A 20,000-nucleotide genomic window follows, 5' to 3' on the forward strand; every position below is an offset into this window, starting at 1 on the left:
GCATGTACATATATGTATGTATATATGCATATATTTATATATTATTTATATTATTATATATACATACATACACCCCCCCTCCACACACACACCAAATTCAGTCGCAGTTACTTTGCCTTTCATCTTCTCGGGGTCGATAAAATAAGTACCAGTCAAACCTTGGGGTCGATGTAATGCACTGACAGCATACTCATAGATTTCCAAGCCTTCCACATAGACAATATGCAGTAGTTTGCACAAATCATGCAGCCATTTGAGAGATAGGTGTTAAAGACTACCTGCCCATCTCTTTAAGCAATTCCTAGATATTTAGCTGTGACACTATCGACCTACTTACCAAATTGTCTCATCATTAATTGGGTTTTATTTCTTCCTTATCTTGGGGTGTAGTTAACTACGTATAAAATACTACGACATGTTCACCTTCCGAAGTCTTCCTGACTCTCTGCTTTGTATTAACAACTTGACACAGCTATATTCAGAAGACATTAATCTCTAAAACCTCTACTTTTTACCATAGATCAAAATGTTCTAGTCGTCTGAGATAACTATAAAATTGTATATCGACCGTCATCTTTGTCCTAGCTCTCATATCCTTCTTCATCTATTTACATATATTAATTATACCTACTTAAAATTATGACATTCCTTTATTTTGTATAATGCCCTAAAGTGTTTAAAATTCAATTTATAGTTATATAATAACCGTTTTCGCAAGCATTCCTCACATTTTCTAATTTACCTTTATTTTTCGCTACTTTATAGAATGCTTATAATGTACTCAGATCACGAAAAGATTTTTCTGCTACACGTAAAAATAGGGTGGTCTAGCTGTTTTTCCTAGTTTTCTTTCTTTTATATAATTCTCTTTGACCTCCCTTCTCAAATCTATTTTCTTCAAACTTAGATTTATGATTTGCGTTGATTTGTCTGGTCCTCAACGACTTTTTAACCCTTCCATCTATCCCTACTTTTCTTCTTTCTTTCTTTTTTTATACTCATCTCTAAGCAAATCTCATCACTTAACTTGTATATTTTCATCCTCGTTCTCACAACATTTCTTCGTTTCGCTCTTTCTACCTTACCATTACTGCTCCGCTCTGTCGTCTCTTATTGATATTTCTGTGCGATTCAATGCCAACCAGTTCTCTACAAATTTTGCATTTGCTCACTCAAACTTTGCGCTTTCAACGCTTCCTGCTGGAACATATTATAGTGTTGTGTTTATGCATTTATAAAATTTCAAATTGTTTGATGTTTAGTATTGGATCAAATAAATCGTAATTTGTTGATAGTGAAACATTTGCTTATGATTAATCTATATTTTTGTTACTTTTCATTTGTCTTGCTCGCTTACGTTTCTGGTGTTTGCTAAATTTTCTAGAGAACAATTCTTTGTGGTTAAGACCATAGCGGATCTTCTTCTAGCATAAGAGTTTCCCCATAATGGTAAAATTCCCTCTTATACGTAAATATATATGTCAGGTCGCTCTTGAGTGCTGCTGGTAACATGTAATCCGGTACAACATATCGCGTAGTCGGGTTGTCAGCAACTAAACTGGCAACCCCACCAAGCTTGCATGTTGAGGAGGACGGTGTTGGACACCCTGCAGGATGAAAATTAGGACTTGTCAAGCGCTTCATGAAATCCTGGACAGTCAACGGTCATCCAACAAATGTCTCTAAATATGTATATATATATATATTTTTATATGTATATATGTATATTTTTACTCTTTTACTTGTTTCAGGCATTTGACTGCGGCCATGCTGGAGCACCGCCTTTAGTCGAGCAAATCGACCCCAGTACTTATTCTATCGGTCTCTTTTGCCGAACCGCTAGGTGACGGGGACGTAAACACACCAGCATCGGTTGTCAAGCAATGCTAGGGGGACAAACACAGACACACAAACACACACACACACATACATATACATATACATATATATATATTATATATATATATACATATATACGACAGGCTTCTTTCAGTTTCCGGAACCATGTGGTTGGTAGGCAAGCTACTTACCACACAGCCACTCCTGCGCCTATATATACTTTATAATATATACTTTATATATATACTTTATAATATATACTTTATATATATACCTTATAATATATACTGCTCTACATCTTAGAGTGTGGTTTTCTTTCGGATTTATGTTTTTTACAAACGATATATATAATTTTTTCCACTGGCCCAAACAAATACACTTCGACTCTTATATTACAGAGTACGTGAACTCACTGATATGTGCGGCCAAAAGCAAAACACTATTGCGGCTCTTAATGATGACATCTCTCGGCGTGTTACTGACAGCGAAATTATGAGAAGGCAGGTTCAAACTCTGGAGAAAGAACTCGACGACTCGAAAAATAACATTCGCTGTCGGGAAGACCAACTACATCAAGTTAAATTGGTAAGCAAAACTTAAACATGATTATTGCTCTGTTTTGGGAACTTGTAATTTGGCAAGCATTGCCGAGTACCTAAGCGTTTCTCTTAGTAACCACGAGACCCCGGATTTGGAGAAAGTGTTTCCTACCACAAAATCAGTTTTCTATGTTTATAAAATATTTAAGTTTTATTAAAATTGACATGAAGTTTTTGATATAATATGCTAATTAATAATATCTTGAGCGAGTGGTTAAAAAGTTCGCTATACAACCACATGATAAGGCGGCGAGCTGGCAGAAACGTTAGCACGCCAGGCGAAATGCTTAGCGGTTTTTCGTCCGCCTTTACGTTCTGAGTTCAAATTCCGCCGGGGTCGACTTTGCCTTTCATCCTTTCGGGGTAGATAAATTAAGTACCGGTTACGCACTGAGGTCGATGTAATCGACTTAATACCTATGTCTGTCCTTGTTTGTCCCCTCTGTGTTTAGCCCCTTGTGGGTAGTAAAGAAATATATACAACCACGTGATTTCCTCTTCGTATACTCTTTTCTCTTTTTACTCTTTTACTTGTTTCAGTCATTTGACTGCGGCCATGCTGGGGCACCGCCTTTAGTCGAGCAAATCGACCCCGGGACTTATTCTTTTTGTAAGCCCAGTACTTATTCTATCGGTCTCTTTTTGCCGAACCGCTAGATGACGGGGACGTAAACACACCAGCATCGGTTGTCAAGCAATGCTAGAGGGACAAACACAGACACACAAACATACACACACACACATATATATATATATGTACATACATATATACGACGGGCTTCTTTCAGTTTCCGTCTACCAAATCCACTCACAAGACATTGGTCGGCCCGAGGCTATAGCAGAAGACACTTGCCCAACATGCCACGCAGTGGGACTGAACCCGGAACCATGTGGTTGGTTAGCAAGCTACTTACCACACAGCCACTCCTGCGCCTATCACTAGGAAGTTTGTTATTTTCTTTTATCTCAGCTTCTGCTTTACAAAAACGCGTTTGGAATGAAATTTAGTGGATGGGCGTTTGCGGAGCCCTTTGGATGTGCGATCAATCGATTTCGGATGGCATAATTGTTACGAGGAACAAAAGTGCACATCATAACGCTTGCTTTCGTTCCTTTCTTGTGAAGTTCATGCAACAGGTATCAGGAGATATATATACATTGTTCTTTGTGAAGGCGCGTGGCTTAGTGGTTAGGGCATTCGGCTCACGATTGTAAGGTCGTGAGTTCGATTCCAAGCGACGCGTTGTGTACTTGAGCAAGACACTTTATTTCACGTTGCTCCAGTCCACTCAGCTGGCAAAAATGAGTTGTACCTGTATTTCAAAGGGCCGGCCTTGTCACACTGTGTGTTACGCTGAATATCCCCGAGAACTACGTTAAGGGTACACGTGTCTGTGGAGTGCTCAGCCACTTGCACGTTAATTTCACGAGCAGGCTGTTCTGTTGATCGTATCAGCTGGAACCGACGGAGTGCTCCATACATTGTTCTTTAACAAACATATTGTAGATTTGTATCTAATTTTAATATCTGTATGTGGCGCTTCATATTATAGTGACCAAAGCTTCGTGTGCGGATTTAGTAGACGGAAATTGAAATAAACGCAGTGAATACACACACACACACACACACACACACACACATATATATACACACACAAGGCGGCGAGCTGGCAGAAACGTTAGCACGCCGGGCGAAATGCGTAGCCGTATTTCGTCTGCCGTTACGTTCTGAGTTCAAATTCCGTCGAGGTCGACTTTGCCTTTCATCCTTTCGGGGTCGATTAATTAAGTACCAGTTACGCACTGGGGTCGATGTAATCGACTTAATCCCTTTGTCTGTCCTTGTTTGTCCCCTCTGTGTTTAGCCCCTTGTGGGTAGTAAAGAAATATATATACACACACATGCACGCACACACACACATGTATGTATGTGTATGTATATACACATATACATATACATATAAACCGAAAACTTCATTTCTATTAACAGTGTTTGGAAAGGGAAATTTCCAATCGCAGAATTGAGGCCCAACGAGCAGAGACAATACAAGCTGAACTGGTCACCCTCAAACATGACTATGAAATCGTAAGTAAATTTTCTCCTTCTTTTACTCTTATAACTGATTATAACTGGAAAAAAATAAACAACTGTGGCTTGAAGTGAGAAATACGAAGACAATGACAATGTATGGTGCCCTCCGCCCTAAGGCAAATGTACACAGGCTCTACATTGAAAGAGGTAAGGGTGGACGTGGGCTGATTAGCGAACAGAAGTGCATCAACAGTGAAAAAAGAAGCAAGGCAGAATATTAGCTAAAAAGCAAAGGAGATCTGAAACAGTATGCTGCTTGTGCAGAAGGAGTGACCAAAAATGAACTTGAGAATGCTCGTGAATTCCAAACAAGAACAGCCAACTCCGTATGGAATTACATGGTGGCCTTTAACGGGTGGAGAGCTGAACCATCCTGGGGTACAGAGGATTCGCAATCTAGACTAGGGTCTGAAAGTTTACCACACCATAGTGGCTTAAACATGGTTCCTCTGCTTTGTGGCAGAAGTAAGAAGAAAGAGTGAGAGAAAGTTGTAGTGAAAGAGTACAGCGGGGTTCACCACCCCTACCCCGCCGGAGCCTCGCGGAGCTTAGGTGCTTTTGCTCAATAAACACTCACAATGCCCGGCCTGGGAATCGAAACCGCGGTCGTAAGAACGCGAGTCCGCTGTCCTAACCACTGGGCCATTGCCCCTCCACTACTGTTGTTGTTGCAGTTGTTGATGCAGATGCTCTTACCAGTTATGCTGCTACTGCTAGTTTTACTCTTCTTGCTATTTATGTCATCGTGGCAGCCTGCATCAACTACTACTGCTGCTGCTGATATTGCTATGGTTACAGTACTTGAAGAAGTTGTGGTCTTTCTTCTTTCATTTGCTGTAGACAGAAAACACTATGGTGGTGTGAGTCACTGCACAAGTGACGACTCGGTCTCCTGCTCTGACTCACCACGTAGACTTTTGTACTGTTTGATAGATTGATTAGGCCCGGGATAGCTCCCATGCTTTTCTGATCAATGCCCTGCTTTTTTTCCTCTGGGTATATTTGTTTTGGTGTTCTAGGCTGGTCTGAAGCATTACCAAGTTGTTGACGTTGCAGATTCTCTTGTTGCTTTTGGTGTTCTTGTTATTCTTTTGGTTGATATTGATGTTGTTGTTGTTGCTAGTGTAATTTTCGTTGCTGTTGTGTTTTGTGGACTTACCATCATTATGTCATAATCTTGCCTTCTCTATGTTTCTGTGTAGAAAAGCAAAGAGTATCAGGAACTTTTGGCCAAACAAAATCCCGATGCTAAAATTAAGAAATATTGGGAATCAGAACTCAACAAATCCAAGAATGAAATTCGCCGAGAATATGAACATAAATTAGAAAGAGAATGTTCTACCATAAAGACTGAGTTCGAATCCAAGGTGAGTCCCCTTTACATCTTTACATTTCCGTTTCGTTCTCTGCTACTCAATGAGTGCTCCTTAAAAAATTCCATTATGTTTTTTACAAGAAAGGGTTGATTGCTTCTCACTCAGCCTTTCTCCATTCTACAAATGTACCTTATTGAAAAGAACACTTAAATTCTGATTTTTGAAATATTTTGCAGTAGATTTCTTTTAACTTCATTCACCGTTTCTTGAGATCGGTGAGTTAGGGGAAGAATGCTCTGATTTTCGAGAGAAGGTGAGGATGGAGGATCTAGAGTATTAAGAAATCCTTGTGTAAGGTTTCAACCATTTCATTCAACCAACAGATGATTAATAATTCAGGAAACGCTAAAGAAGTCCAAAATACAACGGCAATGCCCGTAAGAATATTTTTTTCATTCGTAACATAGAATCAAACAGTTGCAAAGCCACCTGGTGTTCATTTCACTAACCACTGTTTTAGAAACATTGCAGTTCATGTTGTCGCTGTTGTTTTTCATTGCTGTTGTATAGCCCCATTTCGAGCAGCGATACGATCAAAGGTGTCCCATTTAAGAGCAAACCATTCTTTTTGTTGTGCCTTTAGAATTATGTTGTACATCGTGTCCCTCTTTTTAAGGGAGACGACTGGGATTTAAGGGATATTTGGTTGCTATTATTAAGAAGCCGAGGAACTCTGTAGAGTCAGGTTCTGTGAAGACTATTTATTAGGAAACTGAGGGACGATGTAGAATCATTTCTGTGTGTGAGAGAAATCTCGCTGAAAATAAATCCCGATGAGTCTACTATTTTCTAGATCGAAATTAGGCTTAGATTTTCTCTTGCTTCTGTTTCTCCACGGTTAAGCCTAGTTGTAGGGCGATAAGCAGGCAGAATTGTTAGCACGCTGGGTAAAATGCTTAGCGGCATTTCGTCCGTCTTTATGTTCTGAGTTCAAATGTCACTGATGTCGAAGGCGGTAATTTATGGTTTCCATGTTTCAGTAAGTCAATCGCCGTTTGCATGTAAGCCAGTAAGAATGTGCGAGAGACAGATGGATACTTACAAACACACACACACACACACACACAATCATTGTTTCAATAGGTTGTAGACCACAGAAACAGATTATTTGATAGAAATTGTACTCTACCGCTTTAAATGGGGAATCGTCTGAGAGCTATGCAATGATAAAAGCATCCAGAATTGTTTCAGCTGAATCACAGTCAATTCCTATTTCGTTGTTAAACATGGTTTCATAATAAAAGACGTGACAGTGTCCAACCAAAAGTTGTTATTCATTGACAAAATTTAACATTCGTGTTCATTTGCAAAATGGAACAGAGCTTTCGTTGACAAAATCTGGCAATGGTTTTCATTGAAATACACTAGAGGTGACCATAAGATGTTGAAGTGGTGTTTATTGGCAAAAATAATTGTGTAAATTTCGCGAATTCAGGCCGAAGTGAAACGCAAATACAAACAATTTCAGCAAAACTTTTTGGTCAAAGAGAGAAGAAAGATGTTGATATATTGTTTAAAATATTATGAATTGTTTGTATATTATTTCAGATTCGAAGAATACGTTCGGAAGAAGAGGTTAAAGTGAGACAAATGGAAAGAAAGAACAAAGAAATTCGTGAAGAGAGAGATGAGTTTGAAAAAAACGTTTTGAAATGCAAGGGTCAGGTAATATGTGTGTGTGTGTATGTGTGTGTGTGTGGTGTGTGTGTGTGTGTGTGTGCGTACGTGTGTGTGCGTTTGTGTGTGTGTGTGTGTATGTGTGTGTGTGTGTGCGTGTGTGTGTGTGTGTGTGTGTTTGTGAATATGTGTGTGTGTGTAAATATAAATATAGATTTTGTTTCTTTAATTCATTTGCTTATAGATCAACGATTTAAAATCGAAATTGGATGAAGAAAACGCTAAACTTTCATCTGTTTCTTTGGAACTGAAACGTGAGAAAGACGAACATAGAGCCGATGATGCCCGTCTCAATGGCACTATTGAAATATTGCAAAAGGAAAACCAAGATCTGTTGGACGCGAATCGGAGGATCGAAGACGAAATTGATCGTTATCGTAGCATACTGGATCGGGCTGAAAACTGGTAAATACTGGTTTTTAACTTATCTGCAAGTTATAAAACTTATCTTTAATTAATCATTTTTAAAAATTTCTTTCTCTAAACTCTTACTTATTCTTTACACTAAACTGTTGTCTTTTTATATTAGGTTGTCCTAAACGAATTGGCCGCTGAGAAATGAATAAGCAAAAGCAATTAGAAATTTGTTTTTTCTTAATCAAAATAGTGTTTAATTTATCGACCCCGAAAGGATGAAAGGCAAAGTCGACCTCGGCGGAATTTGAACTCACAATAAAATAACGGTAGACGAAATGCCTATTTCTTTATTACCCACAAGGGGCTAAACATAGAGGGGACAAACATGTCTTCAACAATTATAAATTGCCCCCTCCTACCTAACTCCTTGAACAGTACATATTTTGTAGACTCAGGAAGTTATGAGAATCAAAGGCAAATACAACGGTATTTGAATACGGGACATTGATTATTGACGGCGCTACAAAAGGCCGAGACATTCTGATGTAACGACCTCCTCCTCTCTAAATTCTTGGGCTGGTAGTTACTTTACTGTTCCAAGAAGACATGAAAATTAATGTTTATCTCGGCAGGATTTGAACTACGATGTAATCATAAACCAAAACACCCTCTCTGTTCGTTTGACGTTGAGAATGGTGTTACTGCTCTCCAATGCAGCACTAGACAACAGCCATTGGGAGTTTCATCTGGCGTGTAGCAAGAGTGGAGTGTTTCAGCGAGGCGGTGGGGGGCGTCGTTCTTGACATGGATTTCCATGTTCCGGAACTGCCTTGGCCTGGTTGCATAATCTATATCTATCCACATAACTTTCAGGAGTTTTTCTAGCTGGGCATGTGTTGTTACATTCAGGTATTGAGCTTTAATAGGGCGATCCTTCGGTATACGTACCGTAAGTACCGGAAGTGGCTTTGTTTGCATTTCTGAAGATAACAGAAACCCTTTTCTCCCACCCCTAACCCTAACCCTAACCCTAACCCCACATATATATAAAAAAAAAAACACACTTTCTTTGGCGTGACAATGCTACCAAGGGGCGCAACCGGTTGGAGATGCAATATATAGGCACTTATGCGCTGGTAGATAGGTTTGTCCGAGATGGGCGTAGAGAGACAAAACTGATTTGCTCGCACTCGTTCAATTGCTGACCCGTGGTGTTATATCGAACAACTACTTGAACAGATCTTTCAATCATCTGAGTTCGTAGTGGTGTTATTAGCATTGCAATTGTTCGGACTGTGCTTATTAACTTCAAGTGAGATAAAAATGTTTTGATATTTATAATAATATTTAAATATATAAATACCTAAAGGGCGGCGAGCTGGCAGAAACGTTAGCACGTCGGGCGAAATGCTTAACGGTATTTCGTCTGCCGTTATGTTATTGTAAGTTCAAATTCCGCCGAGGTCGACTTTGCCTTTCATCCTTTCGGGGTCGATAAATTAAGTACCAGTTACGAACTGGGGTCAATGTAATCGACTTAATACCTATGTCTGTCCTTGTTTGTCCGCTCTGTGTTTAGCCCCTTGTGGGTAATAAAGAAATAGGTATTTCGTCTGCCGTTATGTTATTGTGAGTTCAAATTCCGCCGAGGTCGACTTTGCCTTTCATCCTTTCGGGGTCGATAAATTAAGTACCAGTTACGCACTGGGGTCAATGTAATCGATTTAATCCCTTTGTCTGTCCTTGTTTGTCCCCTCTATGTTTAGCCCCCTGGTGGGTAATAAAGAAATATATATAAATACCTAATCATAAAATATATCATGGTTCACTTCTTTCGCTGTCTCTTGATCTCTCTCTCTCTCTCCTTCTTACCATCCATAATTATATCACAACAGGCTCTACACATTCATAACCCGGCACACACCACGTTCGATACTCAATCAACAACCAGCAAAATAACACATTTCTCGTGTTTTCCATATTCTTCACAACAAACTTAACAGAACAAATAATAAAACAAAACGAACGATGCTTGCAAATGTGGGCTTGGAGACATGAAATTATTGAAAACTTGATAATAACAATAATACTCTTTTACTCTTTTATTTGTTTCAGTTGTTCGTCTGCGGCCATGCTGGAGTACTGCTCTTAGTCGAGCAAATCGACCCCAGGATTTATTCTTTGTAAGCCTAGTACTTATTCTTATTTCTTTATTTCCCATAAGGGGCTAAACATAGAGGGGACGAACAAGAACAAAGGGATTAAGTCGATTAGATCGACCCCACTGCGTAACTGGTACTTATTTTACCGACCCCGAAAGGATGAGAGGCAAAGTCGACCTCGGTGGAATTTGAACTCAGAACGTATCAGCAGACGAAAAACCGCTAAGCATTTCGCCCGGAGTGCTAACGGTTCTGCCAACTCACCGCCTAATACTTATTCTATCGGTCTCTTTTGCCGAACTGCTAAGTTACGGGGACGTAAACACACCAGCATCGGTTGTCAAGCGATGTTGGGAGGACAAATACATATACACAAACACACACATATATATGCATATACATATATACGACGGGCTTCTTTCAGTTTCCGTCTACCAAATCCACTCACAAGGCTTTGGTCGGTTCGAGGCTATAGTAGAAGACGCTTGCCCAAGGTGCTACGCAGAGGGACTGAACCCGGAACCATGTGTATGATAATAGATACTTATGTATCAATATCAATATATTTCTTTCATTTTTTTTCTTTTTCAGAAAGGAATCTTCCTCAAAGACGAACACATAAAAAGTATTGTTTCCAATCGTGGCCATCAAGACCGTTTTCTCTGTCTCAACTTCCAGAAGATTTATTATTTTATGTAAAGAGTTTCCCATATAATATCTTCAGTTGAGAGATGCGATAATTATTTTCTCTCAACTTTTGTTATTTTTAATTTCTTTTCTCTAAACTCTTACTTATTCTTTTTATATTAGGTTGTCCTACATGAGAAATGAATAAGCAAAAGTTATAAAATTTTTTTTTCTTAATCAAAATAACCTACGTTGCCTTCAACAATTTTTTTTCCATCATCTTGAGAGTCTATATACTGCCTTGGAAAATATTATTGTCTTTCGAAGCTATAAATTACTCAAATGCTGTGATTGACTTTGCTTGCATACTTTTTCGTGTTGATGAAAAGTTGAAGAAAAAAGAACAGGTCGCCAAACAAAGCATCTTCTTTACAGCACTTAAATCATGTGGAATAAATTTGTTCAGCTCTTTCAACTTACTGATCGTTGCAAGATGAAGTCCTATAAAATCGTTCTAATTATTGCCAAGAGCACGAACACCATGTTCCAATGTTTCCTCATTGACCAATCATGGAGGGAGTTTCTAGATCGAAATTTATTGAACCATATTCTTTCTGTTCTGCTGTACAAGTTCCCATTCGAAATGGAACATTGACAGTTTCGTTCGCTTTAGAGACATTTTCATCGAGTCTAAAATCATAGAACGGTAAAAGTCTGACTTCTTTCCTGGACAGCGTCTAAAAAGGCTAAGAACATTAAATTTGTCTTATAGTCCACAATACAGTTAAAATTTTCTAGATCTGATGTCAGCAAATTGTGTAGAAAAATGCAGCACATGTCTGGTAAATTTAAAAGAAAGAGTTGATGCTTTAACATTTATCAGATACACTCTCACAAAAACAAATTTTAGAAAGAGTTCATCTCACGTGGGACAACCAAATATTTCTCTTTGATAATAATTTTACAGTCTTTAAAAGTAAGGTTTCATAATTTCTCCTTCTCTAATTATAATTTTACAATCATTGCTTAAACTTTTGCTTGTTTTTTTTTCATTTTTCTCTTTCTTTAATCATAATTTTATGCTCATTCTTTAAATATTTGCTTTCATCATTTTCTCTTTAATTGTAATTTTACACGAACATTTTTTTAAATTTCTTTTTCTTTGATTATATTTTTACACTAATTCTTTAAATCTTCCGTTTTTCTTCCTTCTAATATCATTTTTAAGCGTTTTTTTTAACTAACAATAGCCAGTTCAATGTTCAGCGCACAGGATATTTTACACATAAGCTGCATCAATGTTAAATATTCTGAACACTTGAAGTATTGTATTTTACATCAGCTCTTTGAGTTGAATTGTAAAGAATAAAAATATAAATGGCAATAAAACTGTTATATATATATATATTTATTTATTATGGTTTTAATTTCATGCATGCGCATTGTTTGTTTTTGATTTTATCAACTACACAGCATAGTAGGGTCAGTTGGGCATCCCAATTCAAATTTTCCAATTTATCCACAACTTGAATACTATTACCTCAAATGGCGCGCTATACGTACCTGTTATCAAAATTAATACTAACCAGGTAACACTGGCTACTGTAAGCAACAGGAAAATAGAGAAAATAATAAGGTCTTCGATAAGATCTTTTCTTATAAGAAAAATCCCTATTTTATTCATAATCTACAAATTCATGTTGCGTTATGTACTTGACCATTTGCCTGTTTGAGTTTAGTTGACTGGTTTAATTGAGAAATTACACAAAAAGTAGTTATTTAAAAAACTTTTTATTGTTTGTAATTATGGAAAGAAAATCCTACAAAAGAAAATTTGTGATACTCCTTCAAGATATTAAAAGAAATTCATTCACCATTAATTCCAATAAAATTAATTCGTTCTTTCCGATATTGCCACTTATAATCCTTTTATTTGTGTATGTAATAATACAAAGTGGCATGCATATATTTTACTGCCACAAATATAAAACAAAAGCTATTGAAATTCACTGCGAAGGAAATATTTTAAATATTTTAATCGGTGGAGATTTTCTAACGTCCACCATTGTTTCCAGAGCCTCCAAGGTTCGTGAGGGGAAAGAGATTATCCTTAGGTGAAAAAAACCTAGCTTTTTTGCTTACAAAATAGTGGAGTTGACTTCTCTGAAAACATCCAAAGACCAGGTGATGGTACTAAACTGAGCGATAATATCAGTCTACCGCAGAAAATATAATGGTAAATAACGTTGGTTAATATTTCATAATCGTCACGAGATATCACGTAAAGAAAACTAAAAGTAGTGCTGTGCTTTATCATTCATTTATCATTCTCTCTTTGGAGAGAATCCTGTAAAAAAAAAGGAAGACACAAACAGCAAAATTAAAGTTAGCAGTAGAGTTATTTTACGCAAGTATAACTATAATGAAAGGCAATAGGACTATGAAACTCGGCCGAACTGTTCGAAAAACTTTGTCCTCTCAGCTAAGAAAAAAGCACAGGCGCTCAGCAGTTGTCTTTCTTATATTGAATTACTCCATTCAGTCAAATACCAATTTTGATACAAAGGCAGCACATATCTGAAAATTGAAAACAGATAACAAATCAATGAATATCGGAAGTTACATGACCTTTTGGAATGTCAAATTGATGGGGCACCACTCGTTTGACTGTCCACTTTTATGCGCTGTGTCTAGGATATAAATATGACGGGCGAACTATCGTACTTGTACGTGTGAGTGACAACACGCGAACGTATACATACATACATATATATATTTACATACACACACATACACACACACAAACACACAAATATATACACTTGTATATATATATATATATATATAAATATAGGGATGGTATTATTAAATTACCATCACAAGTGGTAAGCGAATTATTAGCCGTACAGGCAAATTAATAAAATACATACATACAATATTAGATATGAACATATATACAGAAGGGTACTACATTAGTACCTATATCGCTAATTATAGAAGTCAAAAAATACTTCTGTTCTACCGAAAAGTCATAAATCTATTACAGACAAGATAGGAAAAAATATCAGTGAACAATAATAATGTATCACCCCAATGAGTCAGAACAAGTAAATTCTGGCCAGCTCGGTACCGGTTTCGAAATTTAGCGCCACCTAGACGCGTGATTTCTCATCAGCCAAAGCCCACCAGCTAAATAACTATTAACATTCTCCCCCATCATGCTTGCGAACTTTCGCGTTGTTGTGTTTTCCCTTTGTGCTTTCATGTTTGTATTAACTATATATATATATATATATATATATATATATATATAAAGTTAATCCAAACATGAAAACACAAAGAGAAAACACAAAAACGTGAGGACGTGGAACAAGTATAGTGTTACTGGACGCTCAGGGAAGAAGGAAAGAAGGAGGCTTCAATGTTTCTAGCGGAGCCCTTCGTCAGAAACATAGGAAAAGGAAAGATCCAAAGAAGGGAAGACGGACGGAAAAAATCGCCAACAGTACATACGCGGTTACATTTTGAATGACCGGAAGGGAATGGATGAAGAAAAAGTTCTTTCAAATATACATACACACACGCATATATATATATATATATATACATATATATATACACATAGATATGAGTGTGTGTGTGTGTGTGTGTGTGTGTGTGTGGGCGATATGATTTGTAAGCAATTAATTATTAAAGTGGAAAAAAATTCACGGAAAAGTCTTGCTTGTTCATTTTGTTTCTCCGATATATAACACCATATATATCTGCTCATAAACTACTTCTGATTCCATGCTCTCATCGTGCAGTAATCAAACAGTCTTGCATAAAGAACCAGGCACGATCCATTCATTTCATCCCAGTACGCATATCCTGTTTAACTGATAACACCTTCGGCTTAAAGAGACCTTGAAAGGTATGGATTATGCCCCCTTTCTTTCAGAAATTTTCTTCACCAATATTTTCTCATACGTTTTCTTGTTTTCGAATTTTACTTGCAAAGTCGCCATATTATTTGATCATGAACGATTGCCATCTTATCACAGCACAATCTTAGCATGAAACTCGAAGTAGCTCACGTATAACTCACGCATTTGTTAAACTGCATATATGTATATGTGTGCGTGAGTGTATGTACGTGTATATGTATGCGTACATGCATACATACATATATATGTGAAATACATATTTATGAAATGAGGAGGGAGCGATATTCTAAAGCACGGAATAAAGGAATCTTACCTTATTATTGTTGTTTTTCAAAGTAATTGTCGAAGGATTACTCAATGCAGACCATTCCGAGACTGTGGAGGACACAATGCCACTTTCTACAGAACCGTGTTTGTGTCCCCAAATCTAGAAATCGAAAGAAATTATTATTACTATTATTATTATAGAATACTTCGCACAGTGTCCAATATTGTGATGTTGTAGATTGAAGACATTGTGTGTTCCGGGGGTTTGTAGTGTCTGTCAAGTCACAACAAGGACCTCAAACACATAGTGCTTCACGCTTCTTTTTGAAGGCATCCACGTCCACATTGTACAGGTTTCTTAATGTCTTTTGGCAGGGAATTCAAAAATTGCTGGCCTTTGAACTCTAAGCTATTGCCGTACTTGGTTCTAACTTTAGATGGAAACACACACACACACACACACACACACACACACACACACACACACTTACATAGATAGATACATACATACATACATACATACATACATACATACATACATACATACATACATACATACATACATATATATATCATGCGTTCCTTAGAAGTGACCCACTGTAACAGAATTTTTCACTCTAGTCAAATACAACGAACTACTCCAAAACATCGTTAGATCATTAGAATATATTTTGACATCTATTAACTGAAGGAGATCTTGTGTAAGGGAATGCATTTACTTTTATATACTCTTTACTCTTTTACTTCTTTCAGTCATTTGACTGTGGCCATGCTGGAGTACCGCCTTTAGCCGAGCAATTCGACCCCAGGACTTATTTTTTGTAAGCCTAGTTCTTATTCTATCGGTCTCTTTTGCTAAGTTACGGGGACATAAACACACCAGCATCGGTTGTCAAGCGATGTTGGGGGATCAAACACACACACACACACACACACACACACATATATACATATATATATATATATACGACGGGCTTCTTTCAGTCTCCGTCTACCAAATCCACTCACAAGGCTTTGGTCGGCCTGAAGCTATAGAAGAAGCCACTTGCCCAAGGTGCCACGCGGTGGGACTGAACCCGGAACCATGTGGCTGGTAAGCAAGCTACTTACTACACAGCCACTCCTACGCTTATCTGAAAAATACGTGTATTACATGTCTTCAAAACAGTATTTACCCTGATTTCATTATTACAAGATACATTTTGTTATTTCGCTTAGGCAAAGCGACATTAATAACTTTGTGTTAGAAATCAATGTATTTATGCTTCAGCAGTGTCAGTAGCGTGCAGAGCAGTAATAAGGAATTAAATCTCTCTCTATATGAAGCTGAAGTTGTGTGTTGTATGGCAGGTTTGGTAGCCTTCAACTAACACTCCTCCGAGACCCTGCAGCGCAAGTTGACCAAAATTGAGAGTATGATAGAAGAAGGCTTGCTCTTCATTCCATAAAAGAAAAAATTCAACTCGGACCATGTTAACACCAAAAATTATTTACATCAAAAAGGTGCTTTTTTTCTATGAAAATCCCTATTTTTTACGATTTTTTGACTGCTGTGTCGCCATTTTTCGGTGTATTTCAACCAGAAAAATGTTCACTTAAAGAGAATAACAAGCTACATAATGCAAAATTTTTACTTTTCAAAAATTCCAATTCTAAAGGGTCGAAACAAACCCGAGCAACGCCGGGTGATACTGCTAGTAAATGATAAGGGAATAAGAAATCATGTCCTGAATTGATTACTTCAGATCTGTTTCTGCCAGAAGATACAATGCACTCATAGTGGAGAGTTTTTAGGTGTGGCTGTGTGTTGAGAATCTTGCTTCCCACCACATGGTTCCGGGTTCAGTCCCACTGCATGGCACCTTGGGCGAGTGTCTTGTATTATAGCCTCGGGCCGATTACAGCCATGTGACTGGATTTGGTACATGGAGACTGAAAGAAGACCGTCGTATATGTATAAATACGGTAAGGAGGAGGTAATGATATTTGTACAAACTGAAGACAGGCTCATTGACCTGAAGAATCAGTGACTGAAGAATCATCAATATAGAGATGAGATATTACAGCTAAAATATCAGAAACAAATTAACCTTTTTAATGTTGCTGCTTAGTGTATTCGATAGCGCATCTTATCGATAGATAAGAGTTTTGATTTCGTCACTGAGCGGCCTGTTTCTGTCCGCGTTTTCAATTGGTGCTAATAAGGAGAGATACATTTTAAGAACAACGAGCATTTCAAGAAAAGAAGTAAAAAAAAAAACTTACCTTGATGAATTTACTAGAACTGAACACGTTACTGTCTGTAAATGTATGTGTATAGCTCTCACCATTTTCTGTTGCTTGGGTTAATGTCCAATCCTTCACGTTTGTTGCATTCTATGATTTGAAAAATTTGTCAAAAATACAAGATTGCATGAGAATAACTTTTTATATGGATTATGAATATATCATTATATTTTGTATAGTGGGCATATTTATTGCATGTCTATATACACTACTTACTTATCTATCTATCTATCTATCTATCTATCTATCTGTATATATATATATATATATTATATATATATATATATATATTATATATATATATATATATATATATATATATATATATATATACATATAATTCTTTCTGATATATTGCATTCTGTTCTAATTTATTTAAGAGGGTAGTTTATAATTGAATTGGACGTGCGTGCATTTGACTGATATTTCTAGAATGTGAAGTAACTTCATAAAACCTACCCCGTTGCCCTCTGCGCCTCTATGTGTCTACTTATTTGTAGTTAAGAGTCTATATGTATTGTACTTACGTTATCTGATTTACGAATGCTGTGATGATATAGAAAATAATAATAATAATAAAAAAAGGAAAGATAATCTGTCCTTATATTTCTTACCTCTAGAGACTTATCTTTAAGTTCAATGTATTTTCCATCGGGGTCTAATTCAATGATAGACACAGTCCCTTTTGTAGTGCGTTCCACTTTGATTCTTCCCATTAAGAAATCTGCAAATGAAGGGTACCTTAATGCTATATCTTATTCATATACGAATGATAAATTAATGTCATGATAGGGCTCGACAGCTCGAAAGAGTACAAAGTAAAATTAACATGTATCAATACGTAAGCACCAAAATACAACAAAAGCAACATAAACTCTGTGCAGATATATATATATAATATATATATATATATATATATATATCTATATATATATATATATATATATATATATATATATATAATAATAATAATAATATTAGGGATAAATCCAAACTTACAGGGAAAAATTAGATGTAGGATTAAATCCAATTTTATAGTATAAATATATTATATTATATTATATTAAATTAGAGATAAAACCACTATTAGGCAAATCAAACAGTGAAAAACATAAGCCAATACATAAAGTTAATTAAAAAATATAAAAGTTAAAAATAAAAAATTATTTAAATAATTTAAACTTATAAATTTTATATATATACAAATATATATATGTATGTATGTATATTTTAATATTTATATATTATTTTATTTATTAATTAATTAATTTATTTATTTTTTTTATATATCAAAAGTATTAAAAGTTTAATAAAAGATAAAGAGTGGTTTTATCTCTAATTTAATATATATATATATATATATATATATATATATATATATATATATATATAAACAACACCGAATACATTCCCAAAATTTGAATCCGCTGCTAGTTCACCTCAAGATGCTAATCCTCAGCAACACAGAAAAGGGAAATCATGTCAATTTTATACACGTAAAAATAATCAAATTTCTCATGTAAAAAATGCGAGAAAATGTGTTATGGTAATCATACGGCTGGGAAAGGGATTAGGATAACAGGCACATCATACGGCTGGGAAAGGGATTAGGATAACAGGCACATCATACGGCTGGGAAAGGGATTAGGATAACAGGCACATCATACGGCTGGGAAAGGGATTAGGATAACAGGCACATCATACGGCTGGGAAAGGGATTAGGATAACAGGCACATCATACGGCTGGGAAAGGGATTAGGATAACAGGCACATCATACAATTGAAAGGGTAATGGCTAATTCAAAATATAACATAAAGTGTTTAAAATCACTAATTTTGTAACGATAGTTCATATTCTTTTTTTTTTTTCACATGCACTAATTTTATAAAATTGTGCAATATATTTCTTTTTTTCTGCGTCAATATTTTTTTAATTCTAAGGCGGCGAGCTGGCTGAACCGTTAGCACGCCGGGCAAAATGCTGAGCGGTGTTTCGTCTGTCATTACTGTCTGAGTTCAAATTCCGCCAAGGTTGACTTTACCTTTCATCCTTTCGGGATCGATAAATTAAGTACTAATTGCATACTGGGGTCCATTTAATCGACTGGCCCCCTCCCCAAAAATTTCGAGCCTAGTGCCTAGAGTAGAAAAGAATTTGTTTTTTAATTTTAAGGTGGCGAGCCGGCAGGAACGTTAGCACGCTGGGCGAAATGCTTAGCGATATTTTGTCTGCCGTTACGTTCTGAGTTCAAATTCCGCCGAGGTCGACTTTTCCTTTCATCCTTTCGGGGTCGATTAAATAAGTACCAGTTAAGCACTGGGGTCGATCTAATCGACTTAATCCGTGTGTCTGTCCTTGTTTGTCCCCTCTATGTTTAGCGTGTGTGTGAGTCTGTGTTTGTGTGTGTGTACGTGCATGTGTGTACATATATATACGTGAAAACTGAATAAGAAAGCCAAGAACACCTACTTAACTCATTTCCCAGTGCATTAGCCTGTACGTTTTCACTCTGTGTTTGGTGTTCGTGTACTGGAATCACTATTTCATCAAGGTTCTTCCTGTGGTAATGAAATATATTCGGAGAAATTGCTATTGTAGTTTTAAAAAATCATTTATGTAAACAACCTAATAAAATCATGGAAGACGCCAATTTGGCACGAAAACTATTATATTAACTTTTCACCTAGATAGTGAGGTGTGAAAACTTTTGCTCCGGAATTGCTATCTGCTCTGTGATGCAGTTCCATTGGATGGAAGCACTCCGGTTCCGGTTGATCCGATCAACGGAACA

At 36.7% G+C, this 20,000-nt stretch overlaps 2 protein-coding genes across 4 annotated transcripts in view; one reads left to right on the plus strand and one right to left on the minus strand.

Annotated features, from left to right (window-relative positions):
* LOC115222883 (rho-associated protein kinase 1-like) overlaps positions 1–11,837 on the plus strand; it is a 12,961-nt gene extending 1,124 nt beyond the window's left edge. Inside the window, exons 2-8 of one of the 2 annotated variants that reach the window (XM_029793263.2) lie at positions 2,238–2,424; positions 4,429–4,524; positions 5,733–5,897; positions 7,455–7,571; positions 7,768–7,988; positions 10,056–10,123; positions 10,694–11,837. In XM_029793263.2, coding sequence (XP_029649123.1) covers positions 2,238–2,424; positions 4,429–4,524; positions 5,733–5,897; positions 7,455–7,571; positions 7,768–7,988; positions 10,056–10,092 — 823 coding nt within the window. In that variant the 3' untranslated portion in view covers positions 10,093–10,123; positions 10,694–11,837. The remainder of the gene's footprint in view (positions 1–2,237; positions 2,425–4,428; positions 4,525–5,732; positions 5,898–7,454; positions 7,572–7,767; positions 7,989–10,055; positions 10,124–10,693) is intronic. The other variant, XM_036511831.1, reaches the window with a different exon arrangement.
* A 363-nt stretch (positions 11,838–12,200) lies between these two features.
* LOC115222882 (muscle cell intermediate filament protein AV71-like) overlaps positions 12,201–20,000 on the minus strand; it is a 23,895-nt gene continuing 16,095 nt past the window's right edge. Inside the window, exons 7-11 of one of the 2 annotated variants that reach the window (XM_036511829.1) lie at positions 19,679–19,767; positions 17,823–17,962; positions 17,188–17,298; positions 14,969–15,082; positions 12,201–13,306 (exon numbers count right to left, since the gene is read on the minus strand). In XM_036511829.1, the coding sequence (XP_036367722.1) occupies positions 13,268–13,306; positions 14,969–15,082; positions 17,188–17,298; positions 17,823–17,962; positions 19,679–19,767 (493 nt within the window). In that variant the 3' untranslated portion in view covers positions 12,201–13,267. The remainder of the gene's footprint in view (positions 13,307–14,968; positions 15,083–17,187; positions 17,299–17,822; positions 17,963–19,678; positions 19,768–20,000) is intronic. The other variant, XM_029793262.2, reaches the window with a different exon arrangement.

This window comes from Octopus sinensis, linkage group LG21, assembly GCF_006345805.1.
Source record: "Octopus sinensis linkage group LG21, ASM634580v1, whole genome shotgun sequence".
Lineage (NCBI taxonomy): Eukaryota > Metazoa > Mollusca > Cephalopoda > Octopoda > Octopodidae > Octopus > Octopus sinensis.